The sequence below is a fragment of the Portunus trituberculatus genome, chromosome 36, assembly GCF_017591435.1.
Source record: "Portunus trituberculatus isolate SZX2019 chromosome 36, ASM1759143v1, whole genome shotgun sequence".
Taxonomy (NCBI): Eukaryota; Metazoa; Arthropoda; class Malacostraca; order Decapoda; family Portunidae; genus Portunus; species Portunus trituberculatus.
In genome coordinates this window covers 9,224,264-9,239,479 of record NC_059290.1, presented here as the reverse complement: position 1 = coordinate 9,239,479, position 15,216 = coordinate 9,224,264, and the positions used below count along the sequence as shown (strand labels likewise).

General features: G+C 39.8%; 2 protein-coding genes across 8 annotated transcripts in view; one reads left to right on the top strand and one right to left on the bottom strand.

Moving 5' to 3' along the window:
* Positions 1–652: 652 nt before the first annotated feature.
* On the bottom strand, positions 653–8,638 carry LOC123513413 (transcription initiation protein SPT3 homolog). 2 transcript variants are annotated; one of them, XM_045270577.1, is made up of 7 exons: positions 8,481–8,638; positions 8,021–8,130; positions 6,845–6,953; positions 6,343–6,566; positions 5,730–5,858; positions 5,048–5,212; positions 653–2,817 (listed from the first exon to the last, which is right to left on the bottom strand). In XM_045270577.1, the coding sequence occupies exons 1-7, from the start codon at positions 8,494–8,496 to the stop codon at positions 2,647–2,649; spliced, it is 924 nt and encodes a 307-aa protein (XP_045126512.1). In that variant the 5' UTR covers positions 8,497–8,638; the 3' UTR covers positions 653–2,646. The 2 variants fall into 2 exon arrangements, with proteins under 2 accessions (XP_045126512.1, XP_045126513.1); XM_045270578.1 differs by having other exon boundaries at positions 653–2,802.
* A 2,227-nt stretch (positions 8,639–10,865) lies between these two features.
* LOC123513408 (tyrosine-protein phosphatase 69D-like) overlaps positions 10,866–15,216 on the top strand; it is a 38,481-nt gene continuing 34,130 nt past the window's right edge. For 5 of the 6 annotated variants that reach the window (XM_045270566.1, XM_045270567.1, XM_045270564.1 and 2 more), the window contains exons 1-3: positions 10,866–10,908; positions 12,648–12,752; positions 14,255–14,384. In XM_045270566.1, coding sequence (XP_045126501.1) covers positions 10,881–10,908; positions 12,648–12,752; positions 14,255–14,384 — 263 coding nt within the window. In that variant the 5' untranslated portion in view covers positions 10,866–10,880. Of the gene's footprint in view, positions 10,909–10,944; positions 11,103–12,647; positions 12,753–14,254; positions 14,385–15,216 lie in introns of those variants that run through there. The other variant, XM_045270568.1, reaches the window with a different exon arrangement.

Here is a 15,216-nt window from a genome sequence, read left to right as displayed (position 1 = left end):
CTTCTCATTAATAAGCTTCAAATGTATAGGTCAAGCAACTTTTTTTTCTAGTTTCTTCTTTTCCTTGTTCTTATCAATTTTCTTTTCTTTCGCGTCCTTGTTCTTATCACTAGGGAAGGTTCGTGTTGGCGTGGAATTTCTTATCACCTGACACATCATAGACCCATTAGCGCATCTTATGTCACTACTATCTGCCTAGGGCTCTTTAATTATATCTGCGTGACTAAATAATTCCTAGGAACAGCTTTGTTTATTGTTACGCTCTCTCTCTCTCTCTCTCTCTCTCTCTCTCAGTTTTGCTTAGTTCTTTTTTCTATTATTTCTTTGTCTTTTCTTGTTATTTTATCAATTCAGAGAGAGAGAGAGAGAGAGAGAGAGAGAAAAAATAGAAGAGAAGGAAAGAAGAAAAGTAAAGAAAAAAGGGGAAGAAAAGACAGAAAAACAAAAGCATAGGTGGAAGAACAAGAAAAGCAGAGAAAAAAAAAGAAAAAAAAACAATCATAGGCAAAAAAAAAAAAAAAGGTAAAGAGAAAACATGACTGAATAACACACACACACACACACACACACACACACACACACACACACACACACACACACATTGAATAAACTTACAAAATCTGATGAAAACAACAACAATAAGAAACACAGGTAAACATAACACACTTTTATTCCAGCTAACATGATACACCTTTCAAAACTTGCCAAAAAAATATAAATAAATAAAATAAGAACAATATATCTTTTTTAATTAATATCCTGAAAATGAATGCCCAGTTTATTAATGTACTGTACACAATAATACCCCAAAAATGCCCTCAGATTGCATGGTAGTACTTGTAAAGGATGAACATGAGGATGATGAGAAACACACCAAGAGAAAATGAGAAGAAAAATTGACATGAAAGAACAAAATGAGACAAAATGAACATCACCTCATCACATAACATCAGTTCACATCAGATGACATGCTCCTCGAGACAAAATGAAGTGAAATAACATAAGTAAAACATTACCCAATCACATCACATCAGTTCCCATCAGTTGACATGCTCCTATTGGGCTGCTTTCATGCAGAAGTTTTTCGCTGGTCTGGCACATGCAGCATGGTTTACCATTATATTGACTTCTTCATACAACTTTATTCCCACTCTAGTAGGATCAGCCGCTCAAATTTTTTTTTTCCACCTGTTTCTATTCATTGCATTTTCTTCTTATAGTCCAAGTTTGTTCATGTCATGCTTCAGTATGTCTTTCTATCTTATTCTCTGTCTACCCACACTCCTCCCTGTAACTGGTATCAGCACTGCCTTCTTCAGTGGTTACATTATTACATTAACTCTTTGGGTGTATTCACATGAGGCCAGAGCAGCAGTCTTGCCATTCTGCCAGCTGCACCTTGCCACCCTGCTGCCCCGCCAGCAACACCACAATAGCAGGAATGCCACACAACAGTGTTGGTAGTTATGTGTTGCTGTGGGTGCCTTCCCTTGTATGGTGTGGATTATTTCTTACTAAAGGTATGAGTTTCTTTGTAAATTTGAGGAAAAAAGAGATATCTTCAGTTTCTTCACAAAATTTGTGAATTCTCTTAGGGAAAATATGTAGGAAAATAGAGATATCTGAATTTATCTGACAAACTTTAAGAGCTTTTATAGTGATATAATCAGGAAAACAGACATTGTATCTTTTCAGTTTTCTCACTGAATTCATGATTGAGAGGCAGTGGTGCAGTAAGAACTATGACAAGGAGATACTGAAGCAGATGTTGAGAGTAACACAACACACACTACACTGTCACCATAGATGTCCAGGTGCCAGGTGGCTGCTGTGCTGCATGTACCACACTGGCAAAAATCATTTGTTTGAAAGCAGCTTTAGGAAACACACACACACACACACACACACACACACACACACACACACACACACACACACATGGAAAATTTTTAGTTGGGAAAGGTCTAAAGAGGAAGTGGATTTAGGGGTGACAATTACAGAAGGCTTAGCCCCAGACAGGCATATAAATAAAATCACGGGAGAAGTAACAAATCTGCTAAGGAGAATTAGAATGGCCTTCTCATATTTGGATACTGATATGATTAAAAACTGAGAAAACTGGAAATTCCAACACTTGAAAGTAGGAGAGAAAGGGGAGACTTGATAGGTATTTATAAAATGGTGGATAACCTGGATAAAGTGGATGGTGACTTTTTAAACCTGGAAACAAGGACTACAAGGGGACATGGGAAGAAATTGAAGAAGGTGCAGTGTACAAGAGACATTAAGGAGTACAGTTTCCCTCATAGAGCTGTGGACACCTGGAATGGATTAGATATAGACATCGTAAATGCAGTCAGTGTTCACAGTTTCAAAGCTAAGCTGGACGAAACAAGGTATAAAGACGGATCAATACAAGCTTGCTCCCCTCCCGTAAACTACAACTAGGTAAATACACACACACACACACACACACACACACACACACACACACACACACACACACACACACACACAAATAACATAAATAAATAAATAAAAATACATAGGAGAATAAAAAAGAAGAAAAGGATAACAACAAAGCAAAATGAGACAGAATGAAGTGAACTGCAACAAGAACACCCCATCACTTCCCATCACAGCCCTTCAGGCAGCGAGGAGCTTACAGGCAATGGGGGAGCGTATCTTGGAGAAGGGCGCCAGGACAGAGTTGTTGGCCCAGTAACGTCGCATGGCCTCCCGCACCTCCGAGGGGGTGATGGGGTCCATGCCGATGCAGTGTTCGTCCCCCGTGCCAATCTCCTGCAGGGAACCGCTCTATGGAGGGAAAGTGTCACCATGCTAAAATGAGGGACTGTGGAGGCCTGGGATGGTTTGCATCTTGTTTTGTTGTTTTTGATGTTTTGATACAGTATTTTGAATCTTTTATTTACTTTTTTTTTGGAAGCTTCATATGGTTTGTATTTATTTTTTTGTTTGTTTTAATTTGCTTTATTATGAATTTTGGTACAGTTTACATTCTTTTTGTTTTTATTTTGATTTCACTATTTTTCGTTTTTAGTTTGATTTTAGAAATTATTTTCATTTCAAATTTTGTTTTGTTCTTTTTGTATAAGAACTTTTTTTCTTTTGGTTATCACTTTCAATTTTGTTCTTTTTAGTGTAAGTTTTTTTTTAGGAACGAAATAAATGTTTTCCTTTTTCTTTTTCTGTGTACTTTAGAAAGATTTTTTAAACTTTCTCATCCCATCTCTATCTTTCCAAACTGTTTTCCTTTTTAGCTTTCTTTGGTTGTTTGTTTAATCTATTCCTGATTCATTACTAACTTCTTTTTAATCTTTGGGTTTCACTCATTACATTTCCTACCAATTTCCAATCTTAGCAAATTATAATTAATTTCTAATTTTCAGCCAATCTTTCATTACATTTTCTTCCAATCTTGAGTTTCAGCCAATTACAATCATATATTAAACTTTCTTCCAATCTTCAGTGCCAGCCAATTACAACCATTCATTATATTTCCTTCCAATTTTCAGCCAATTAGCCTTCATTATATTTTCCACCAATTTTCAGCCAATCACAGTTCCACACAGTCATCCCTGCGGCGAGGAGGAGGCTCCACATTCCCGACATTTTATAAAGAAGCAAGACATCCTCACTAACATCCTCTCAAGTACTCAAGAGGTAAATTTGCCTTTCACTCATTCTTCCTAGTAAAATGTTCAAGCTTTCTCAGTCATCTCTCTCTCACACATGCTAAAAATTCTCTAGTTTGTCTTTTACTCATTATCTTTCTCCCTAACATCCTGACAGAATATTCAGTCTTAATTCTCAATCATCTCTTCTTTCTAACACTGTCAACAAGTATTAAAAAAAGCTGTTTATATTTTACTCATTCTTCCTGGTCAAATATTCAAGCTTTCTCAGTCACCTCTTTTCTCTAACACCCTAAAAATTCAGGAGGTATCTAGTTTGTCTTTCACTCATTTCCTTCCTGCCTTACATCCTGACAGAACATTCTAGCTTAACTCTCAATCATCTCTTCTTTCTAACACTGTCACCAGGTATTCAAGAGGAACCTTATCTTTCACTCATTCTTCCTTGTCAAATATTCAAGCTTTCTCAGTCATCTCTCCTCTCTAACATCCTAGAAATTCAGGAGGTATTTTGTCTTTCACTCATTCAAGAAGCTGTTTATCTTTCACTCATTCTTCCTGGTAAAACATTCAAGCTTATTTTTGCCTTGTTTCTTCTCTCTGACGTTCTCACTAGCTATTCCGAAGCTGTTTATCTTTCACTCATTCTTCTCTCTCTGCCTTACATCCTGACAAAATATTCAAGCTTTATTCTCAGTCATTTCTCTAACATCTAACATGCTCTAGCTTAACTCAATCATCTCTAATCTCTAACATGCTCAGTAAGTATTTAAAAAGCTGTTTATCTTTCACTCATCCTTCCTGTCTTTCATCCAGACAAAATACTCAAGCTCATCTCTCAGTCATTTCTTATTTCTTCAGTAAAGATTGATTTTCTCACTCATTCTTCACTTCCTGTCTTATACACTACAAATTCTTCAGATAGGCTAAATTCTCAGTCATTTCTTCTCCTTTAAATCCTAAATATTCAGGAAGCATGAGTTATTTCTGGTCATTCTTCCTTCTTAACACTAAATATAAGTTAGAACATAGGAAAGGAGGGAATCTGCAAGAGGCTGTCAGGCCTACACATGGCAGTCCCAAAAGCTACCTGATTCCATCTATCATCCCCATCCATAAATTTATCTAATCTTCTTTTAAAACTCTATTCTAAGTTCTATATCAACACCCCACAACAGCAAAGCTAGTACAACACCCTTACCTTATGAAAAAACACTAAAAAAATAAATAATAATAAAAATAACAGCCATACTTAAACCAACAAACTTTAAACTCCTCAATATTAAACAAAAAACGTACTTGTAACCTTAAAAGCCATCAATGACTCAAGACTCCCTAAATTCAAACTACTAACACCTAAAACAACAGAAAAGTCACGGTCATTTTCTCACTTGATGGATGAACACACTCGGGTAATCTGGGTTGAAGGCAGTGGGTGTCCTGAAGCGAGAGAGGTCAGAATTGTGTCCTGTTGCGTCCCTCTTCACCAACAGCGCCAGGTCAACTATCTGGGCCACTGTTTCGTATGCCAGGCGGTTTAACATCTCCAAAACCAGCTGAGTGTAAGATGAAGTGTCAGTAAGATTTGTGAAGTGTTCTGAAGGCTTCATTGCTAGACTGGTGGTACTGTAAGTGGTATCTGAGTCTTTCATGTATCACTGTTTCATGTTCCAGGTGGTTAAGCATCTCCAGAACCAGCTGAGTTGTTTTTAATGTAAGACGAGAAAGCTGGCCAAGGAAAACATGAAATAAAAAACTTTACAGCACTTTCAAACAACACAAACACACACCACAAGCATTATTATCATCATTTCTTCCTCTAAAAATGCTATTTGCTTTTCTCTATGTAAATAAAGAGACACACAAGACATTACCTAACCTGACCACTTCAAAGCACCCTCAAACAACACAAACACACCCTACAAGGGCAGTCATTTTATTATCATTTCTCCCTCTAAAAAATGCACCTTGTTTTTTCTAAGTAAATAAAAAGGGACACACAAGGCATTACCTAACCTGACCACTTCACACCACTCTCACACAACACAAACACACTTTACAAGGCCAGTTCACCTGTGTCAGCTTCACGTCGCTGTTCTCCTCACCAAGCAGCCAATCACGGAACTTGTTGACTCTCAGACGCGGGCAGAATGAAGCTCTCCTCGCCTCACAGTACTCCTTGTAGCGCTGGCATGACATTCCCTGCACACACATAGACACAGACACACAGAAAGTATTAAATTATTTGGGCTAGACCATTTCTGTGTGTATTTACCTAGTTGTATTTACCTAGCTGTGTGTGTGTGTGTGTGTGAGAAAAAATAATGAGGTTTTACTTGACTATGAAAAGTGTACTGTAATCTTTTTGAATTGGGTTGGTTGGCGTAGGATTGGGTTAGTAAAGTATATCTATTTGCTTAGCTAGTGTGTGGATTAAGTTAGCAACTGCATGAAACAAACGAACTAAAACAAAAACAAAACAAACAAATACAATAACAATGACAAGAAAAGGATAAATGTCTTGAAATCTCTCTCTTAAATGAAGTGAAGTGAAGTGAAGTGAAGTGAAGTGAAGTGAGTGAGTGAGTGATTGAGTGAGTGAATGAGACAGTAAGAAAGAAAGTGAATGAGTGATAATAAAAATGACAACCAACACCACCACCACCACCACCCCAAGCAACAGTACCTGCGTGATAGCATCGAGCCGTGACGCGCGTTCTGTCTTCACCGGGTCATGCAGGGAGGAGGAGTAGAGCGGCTCGTACTGCCCCGTTTGGTCTATCATCTGCAGGAAGTTAATGCAGAGTTTCTTCCTTGATATTTCTGGCCCTTCCGCTGATAAGTCGGTGATATCGCTGGCAGACATTGAGGAGGTGCTGGTGCGAGTCTTCTGGTATAAGTCCCTCACTCCTGGAATTGTGATGGTGGTGATGGTGGTAGTAGTAGGAGTGGTAGTGGTGGTAGGAGTAGTAGTAGTAGTAAGAGTAGTAGTGGTGGTGGTAGGTCGTCATAAAGAGTTCATTCATTTACTACCTCATTTATTCACTTATTCGCTCACTCTCACTCACTCACTCATTCCGTCACTCACTCACTCACTCACTCACTCACTAACTCATTCCCACACTCACTTACTCACTCACTCACTCACTCACACATTTCCTCCCTCACTCACTCCCTCCCTCACTCACCCATGTAGTGAACGAGTCTCTGCAGTTTGAGTGGGTCTCGGCGCATGACAAACAGGATGTCCTCAGGTCCCACCACCCTTGTGCCACGCTGCTCTGCGATGTCTGTAGCCTGTGTGTTGTGTTGTGTTAGTACCTTGAGTGCCATTATGCATTTCCATGTTCATTCTGCTTTGATATGGCTTCAGAAACTTATGTAGGTTATCAAAATAGTGAAGACTATGGCCATTAATCTTCTGATCTCCATAGACTCTACCTAATGCCAATAAAATGGTCTAGTACACAAATTTCAAGGTAAAAATGTGTGCTAATGGTTAATACCATCACTATGCAATCACAAACACATATAATACTTTAAAAATAACACATAAAGTAGGGTATGTATAAATATGACTAACAGTATCAATCATTTTTTTTACTTATTTCTTTATTACACTTTGGTAAGCATAAGACAAATTCAACACAAGAGCAAACAAGTATTATTATCATCATTATTATCGTTTCTTCCCATAAAAATGCTACTTGCTTTTTTGTAAGTAACTAAGAAGGGATATACAAGACAATAACATTACCTTATGCAACCACACACACTTACATAACTTGACCCCTTCAATACTGAGACGCAGTTTTACCTTAATTTTTTAAGTGTGATTAGACAACTTTATTTGCATTAGGAAGGGTCTGTGGAGGTCTGATGGTTAATGGCCAGAGTCTTAATCTAATTCAATCCCACCACATGTTTCTGAAGCTTTTTAAAAATTGCCAAATAGTAAGCAGAATGAATATGGAACAGTGGCATGGTACCGAAGGGGTCAAAAGCTCAATTACACACAATTACATAGCATACCTTCACTACATAATCACACAATTACACCTTAAACATACAAGCACACACACTTACAGAACATACCTTAAAAACAACACATAATTAATTCAAACACTTTCAATATGAAAAAAAATTGTTCCGTTTAGAATAGAGAGAGATTGAGAAATAAAAAAATGTACCCTAATGATCTGAGAGAGAGAGAGAGAGAGAGAGAGAGAGAGAGAGAGAGAGCAGATTAACTGAAAATGATCCAAACACTAAAAAATGAGTTTTGTCCTAGAGAGAAAAGAGAGTAGAAATGTACCAAAAATAATACCTCCCTCTCTCTCTCACACACACACTCTTCACCTCACCAAGTGCAGGAAAACAGTCATTTGCTGGTGTACAATAGACTCGATGACCGCAGCTGTCTCAGGGAGGGGCTTGCGGCAGTCACCAAACCCGTGCATCATCAGCTGGATGTCTGGAATGGGGTGAAGAGGGGTGAGCAGGGTGGTGAGGGGTGAGGAGTGAGCAATGAGTGGTGAGGGATAAAGAGGGTGAGGGGTAAAGAGGGATGAGGGGTAAGGAAGGGTGGTGAGGGGTGAGGAGGGGTGATGGATGTCTTGGTGGTGATGAGGGATGTCCTGTTAGGGGTGACGGGTGAGGAGGGATGTGGGGGTGTCCTTGTTGGGGTGAGGAATGTCGTATGGAGGGGGGAGTGTGGGGTGTCCTATCATTAATCGAGGGTGAAAAAGGACATAAAGACAGTCTGAAATGGGATAAAGACTTAGAAATTGGGGTGTTCAAATGTAATCTCTCTCTCTCTCTCACCTGTTATGAAGGACATGATGGTGATATCTGGTCCTCTCACTCCTCTTCTCTCACTATTTTCTTCTTCGTCGTTTTCTTCTTATTATTATTGTTTTATTCCTTTTCTCTCTAACTCGCCTTCCTTTAGCCTCTCCTTCTTTTTTGGTCTCGGTCTTGGTCCACAATGTCAACAAAGAGACCGCTGGGACAAAAGAAATACAGACGCCATCTTACCATTTTTTCAATTTTTCGTACGAGTATTTCAGCTAAAGTGGTCTACGTAATTATTTTTCGTCCTTTTCTTCTCGTTGGTAGAGGTAAAATAGGGTGTGAGGGTGAAGGGAATGATGGATAATGTTTATGTAATTCTCAATGGTCTAAGTTAATTCGTTTTAGCAAATCTATGTAATTCAGTCTCACAAGGCATCTATGTAATTTTCCTTACTAGGTAATATGTGTAATCTTCTTTAACACAGGTCTGTTTGCTTCTCTTTCGCTAGTAAATATTTTATGTAATTCTTTTTAGCCTGTGGTCTATGTAATTGTCTTCCGCATGTGGTCTATTTTTTTTTTTTTCGCATGTGGTGTATGCAATTCTCTTTCACACGTGGTCTTTGTATGTGGTCTATGTGATTCCTATTTAAATGTGGTCTTTCGAATATAGTTTATGTAATTCTCTTTAGTATGTGGTCTATGTAATTCCCTTCCGCATGTGGTCTATATATTTCTCTTTAGCATGTGGTGTAGGTATATAATTCTCTTTTGCATCTGGTCCATGTCGGTAATTCCTTTTTATATGTGGTCTGTGTAAGTTTTTCGCATGTGGTCTATGTATTTCTTTTTTACATGTGGTCTATGTCATTTTCTTTTACATGTGGTCTATGTAATTATCTTTAGCTTGTGGGCTATGTAATTCTCTTGCATGTTCTATGTAATTGATTTTCTTTTGCATGTGCATGGTCTATGTAATTTTCTTTTGCATGTGGTCTATGTAATTCTCTTTCACATGTGCGCATGGTCTATATAATTCCTTGTCGCATGTGGTCCATATAATTCTTTTTCTCAAGTGGTATGTGTAATTCTCTCGTCGCATGTGTGGTCTATGTAATTTCCTTTCGCATTTGATCTATATAATTCTTTCTCTCATGTGGTCTGTGTAACTCTCTTTAGCATGTGTTCTATGTAATTCCTTTTCGCATGTGGTCTATATAATTATTTTTTTCGCATGTGGTGTATATAATTCTCTTCCGCATGTGGACTATGTAATTCTCTCTCGATCGTATGTGTCAATGTAATTCGATCTCTTTCACGTGTGGTCTATGTAATTTTCTTTCGCATGTGGTCTATATAATTCTCTTCGCAGGTGGTCTATGTAATTCTCTCCCGCATGTAGTCTATGTAATGGTCTATATAATTCTCTTTTGCATCTTGTTTATGTAATTATCTTAAGCATTTTATCTATGTATGTAATTCTCTTTAGCATGTGGTGGACGCACTATGGTGGAGCGGTACGTGGCTGATGTTTGGATGTTGTGGCGACAGTGCAGATCAAGAGTTCCCACACAGTAATGAGAGCCGTGGGTTGGCGACAATATTAACTCTTTATTTCGTTAAGCAATTTACTTACGAAGTCTACCTATTAACAATCTCTCTATCGTTACGCCCGTCAGTCCATATCTCTGTTCCTTCATTTGATCACTTCAGTCTGCAAGAAGTGGTGAGCATATCGTATTGTGTCATCCTCGCCCGCCGCCCGCCGTCCTTTCCCGCCTGGCACACGCCCAAACATTTAAATCAGGCGCCACAGTTTGTTTACGTGCCGCAAATAATATACATACAAGTGATGCAAATTGACTGTTTTACAATAACTGTACCCGCTCATAATTCCTCCATGATGATCACAGGTACTTTCATGGTCTCCGAAAAATAGCTTGACAACAAAAAGATTAATTCTAATGAAACTATGCATAAATGCTATATTTAGCGATATTTCTTTTGCTAGTAATATATGTATTTGGAGAGTTGATATTGCTATTAAAAATAGCTTAAACAGTACACATAGAACTGAATTAAGAAATGAGATGCAAATTTAACAGTACTTAGAAGAGTACTGCTGCGGTTAGATTTAAAAATAGAGTAGCGTAAAAAAATAGCGGATTAGAAAGCAATACGGAAAGTTCACTGTTTGCCTCCTCTTCTTCTCAAGTTATACCCTTACACACTGTTATTTCCCCTAAGTTCTCTTCGTGGTATAACTTCTGACTATTCCAACATTCAACATTCACAAGCATCGTAACAAGCCCCGTCCTGCCCCAGCCCTTCCCGCCCCGCCGCCTCTGACACAACACACAGCCCTTGACACCCATCGCCACCCCCACATCCCTACCATGCCCAGGTGTCAGACGGAGAGCTACACCCTTCATGGCATGTTGGACACCCTTCTATGAGTGTGTGTATGCCTATTTAAGCCTATGGCCCCTCCTATCCCAGGGTGGTTGGCCCGGGCCCCGCCAGGTGCCTCTAGTGTGCCTGGCGTTGTTGTGGTGGGCAGACGCACGCCGTAAACAAAGTTATATTTTATCACTTTTTCCACCATTTCTAGGCCTTAAATTCTACTACAGCGGACAGGATACAAGGATGAGGGTAAGGTGTCCCGGGTTGGCTGGTGTGTAAGGGGATCAGTGCCGTGGTTGCCAGGGAAATAAGGGTTGAAATAAGGTGTAGACGCCTTGAGGGGGCCAAGAGTGTGTGAGTCAAGATATTTCCCAAATTTCTTTCCATCTCTTTTTATAGATTTTCCTTGAGTTACTATGGGTTTTGTTCGCCTCGGGGTAGCAGTGGGGGCTGGGGGTGGCGTGGGGACTTCATACAACGTGTATTTCACCCCAGAACGTGTCCCAGTGAAGAAATGTTTAGCTGTGTGGGAAAAAAGTCCACTGGCAGAGCTTACTTGAGGAATGAGGTGGTAATTAAGTGTTATTGGCGGTGGTGTACGTCTGTCCCGGCGGCGAGGGGTCGTGGCGGGAGGGGAAAGATTGTGGTGGGGAGTTTAACTGGTCGTGTCAGTAGTGAGGGGATAATTTAAAGGGCGTTCACGTGATATATGAGGGAAGGGGGTGTCTCACTTTCCCCTCAAGACACTCCCACTTTCCTCGCTGCCTGTCACGTCTTTACTTTCCTCCCTACGTGTTTTTTCCACCACCACCATAATTTTAACTCCTTAATTGTCTCTTTATTAGGTTCAATTATCTCTCACATATACAGTTGATCCTTTCCTTAGGTACATTTTTCTTCTTCTCTCCGTGCCCCGAAACACTGCTCTCCCACTCCTCTACCTCACTCAAAAGGCTCTCCTCGAAGCGACACGGGTTTCTGAAGGTGTTTTTATGGTTTTGGTGGCACATTAAGGGTGTTTCTACACTGTGAACAGTTGAAACACTCATGGTAACTTATCTAAGCATCTCTGAAAATAGTCGTGGCAAGAGAGCAAGGTGTTTCAATACTGGCAGTAGCATTTAACTTATTATATTTGTGCAGTATTATTATTTTTCCATTTTTTATTTGCTTTATTCCAAATTCCATTATGTTTCAGCCTCATTGACTTTATATGTAATTTTTTTATTTATTTATGTATTTATTTATTTATTTGTGTAAGTGGGAAAATCTAACCTAGGGCAACAGGAAAAGGATTAAACCCAAAATGCCCACTTAGATGCCAGTTGTCGAGCAGGTCCAAGAGAGTTAGCTTAAAGAGTTGGGTAAATGTCTTGAAGCCTCCCTCTTCATTGAGTTCAGGTCATTGGTAGATTAGAAATACAGAATCAGGCAGGGAGGTCCAGAGTTTATCAATATGTGTACAGTCAAGGCATTCTCAATTAGATAACCTCTTCAGTATTGAGACTTTTTTTTTTTTTTTTTTTTTTTACCTCTAGGTATGTGTACGGTTAGACCATTTTATTAACATTATTAACAGTCTATTGAGGTTAGAAGATAAATGGCCAGATTCCTCACCATTTTAATCCCCCACGTAAGTTTCTGAAGCTTTATAGAATCACCAAACAGTAACCGGAATGAATATGAAAGCATGCCATGGTACTGAAGGGGTTAATGTGTGTTTCATCCTAGTAGTAGCCTTCCAGTGACCATTATTGCACTATTACTTAAGTGTCACCATTCTGTTACATGCAGGGTCCCTAGAGGTGATGGTGAAGAGGGTCATCACAGCTGCCGCCATGACAACACACGTCCTGCCCCGCCTGCTCCTCCTGGTGGCTTCCTTCACCCTCCCTTCCTGTGAGCTCAAATATCTTGCCTCTAGTTCTCCCTCGTGTGTAAATATCAGTATTTTCATGTCAGAGGAGCAGTCATTTATCTCAGACTTTTGGATAACTTTATTATTCTGGCAACTGGCATTATTCTAGTTTTATGGCATTATTCTAGTATTCTGGGAAGTGGCAATCAATTGGACCTTTATTTTTAATTTATTTTTAGAAATTTATTTATTTATTTTTTGTTGCCCTTGGCCAGCTTTTCTTCTTGCGTTAAAAAAAAATTCTGGTCAAGGGCAACAAAAATGACAAAACAAAAAAGGCCCACTTAGATGCCATTTCTCTAGCAGGTCTGAGAGAGTTAGCCAAAGGAATGGGATAAATGTTTTGAGTTCAGGTCATAAGGTAGATTGAAATACAGAAGGAGGCAGAGAGTTCCGGAATATACCAGAGAAAGGGAAGAATGATTGAGAGTACTGGTTAACTCTTTCATTTGAGATAGAAGGGAGGCAGGCTTATTTGAACCTTGGCTTATTCAGACCACATCTTTTTGGTTGATTAGAACATTCATGACTGTTTTAGAGAGCATGAAGGAAAGTTATTTTGCATTTTAAGTAGTCAGCTTGACCACACAGTAAGATGAGCAACATACATTGTTTATGGTGCAGAAAAATGGCAGATCACATCCCGGCCAGCAACTGTGACTACCGTGGCAACTAGAAAAAAGAAAAATTGGAAAAGGATGATTTGTTAAATGTATTACTATATTACTTGTTTTTTAATTAGTCTCATCCCTCTCGACTATCAGAGACAGATAAGCCCCTCTTTCCTTTCTTCCTTCCTCCCCCCCCCCCTCTAGGTCTCCCTTCCCATCTGCTTCTGTGTTTGATTGTGAAAAGCTAAAAATAATTGTGTTGTCACTAAGTTAAGGAGATTATTACTTGTTTGTTCTCAACCCAACCTCTCCTATCAGCTTACACACACACACACACACACCGCGTAGTGTAGTGGTTAGCATGCTCGACTCACAATCGAGAGGCCTGGGTTCAAGTCCCGGCGCGGCGAGGCAAATGGGCAAGCCTCTTAATGTGTGGGGTGTGTTCACCTAGCAGTAAATAGGTACGGAATGTAACTCGAGGGGTTGTGGCCTCGCTTTCTCGGTGTGTGGAGTGTGTTGTGGTCTCAGTCCTACCCGAAGATCAGTCTATGAGCTCTGAGCTCGCTCCGTAATGGAGAAGACTGGCTGGGTGACCAGCAAGAGTCCGAGGTGAATTACACACACACACACACACACACACACACACACACACACACACACACACACACACACACACACACACACACACACACACTTGGTTGGTTATGAGAGCAGAGCAAGCCAGGGACAAGGACTAAACAGGTCACTAAATGGTCTGACTTAAGCTGAAGTGAGCCAAGGTCCTAATAAACCTGAAAGACGTGCGAGGATGCAAGGAACATCATTGCTAAGTGTAGCAGTAGTAGTAATTTGTAGCGGTACCCAAACAGGGGGTCAGGTGGTGCTGGAACTGGCAGTGGCGTCTGGCAACACAGAACCGAGCGCAGGGAACAACGTCACACTCAGCTGTCGGGGCCGCGGTGACCTCCTGCAGTGGCGACATGGACACCACAATATCACGTGAGTAGTGTTCAGGGTATGCGTTTTGCCCTTCTCTCTTCATCACTTCACTTCACCTCACTTTTCATTTCTCTTCTTCACTTCATCACTTCACTTTTTTATTTCCCTTCTTCATCTCCCTTCTTCATCTCCCTACTTCACTTCATCAATTCATTTTTCATTTCACTACTTCACTTCTCTTCTTCATTTTACTTCTTCACTTCTTCACTTTCCTTTTCCAGTTCCCTTCATCTCCCTTCTTCATATCTCTTCTTCATTTCCCTTCTTCATCTCTTTTCTTCACTTTTCACTCTCCTTCTTCACTTCCCTTGTTGTTGTTCTTCCCTTCTTCACTTCCTTTCTTCTTCCCTTCTTCATTTATCCTCTTCACTTCACTTCTTCATTTCACTTCTTTAGCTCATCAAAATACACTGTCCTTCACTTCTCTCTTTCTCACGTCATTGCCGAGGATAGAGCATTTATCCTTCATCCTTGTCCTTCTTCACTTCATCCTTGTCCTCTTCTCCTTCACTTCATCCTTGTCCTTCTCTTTCCCTTTATCCTTGTCTTCCTCTCTTTCACTTCCCTCTTTCATCTCATCCAAATCTGACATATCTCATCTAACATATATTATCTCTGTCTCTTCACATAATTGCTCAGGGTAAATCGTTCATTCTTCCTTCATTCTGGTCCTTTCTTTCACTTCTCCAGCTCATCTTAGTCTGTATCTCATTTAACATATTCTATTTATTCTCCTTCACTTCTTCCTTCCCTTCCCTCCTTCACTTCACTGCTGAGAGTAAACTGTTCATTCTTCATTCATTCTAAGCTCTCTTTTCTTCACTTTCCCTCC

Excerpts from the sequence above, each read along its gene's own strand:
- LOC123513413 (XM_045270577.1), bottom strand. Across the intron at positions 6,954-8,020 it reads TGACTGTTTTCCTGCACTTG|GCTACAGACATCGCAGAGCA; the intron begins GTGAGGTGAAGA and ends CACAACACACAG. Across the intron at positions 6,567-6,844 it reads GAGACTCGTTCACTACATGG|GAGTGAGGGACTTATACCAG; the intron begins GTGAGTGAGGGA and ends TCACAATTCCAG.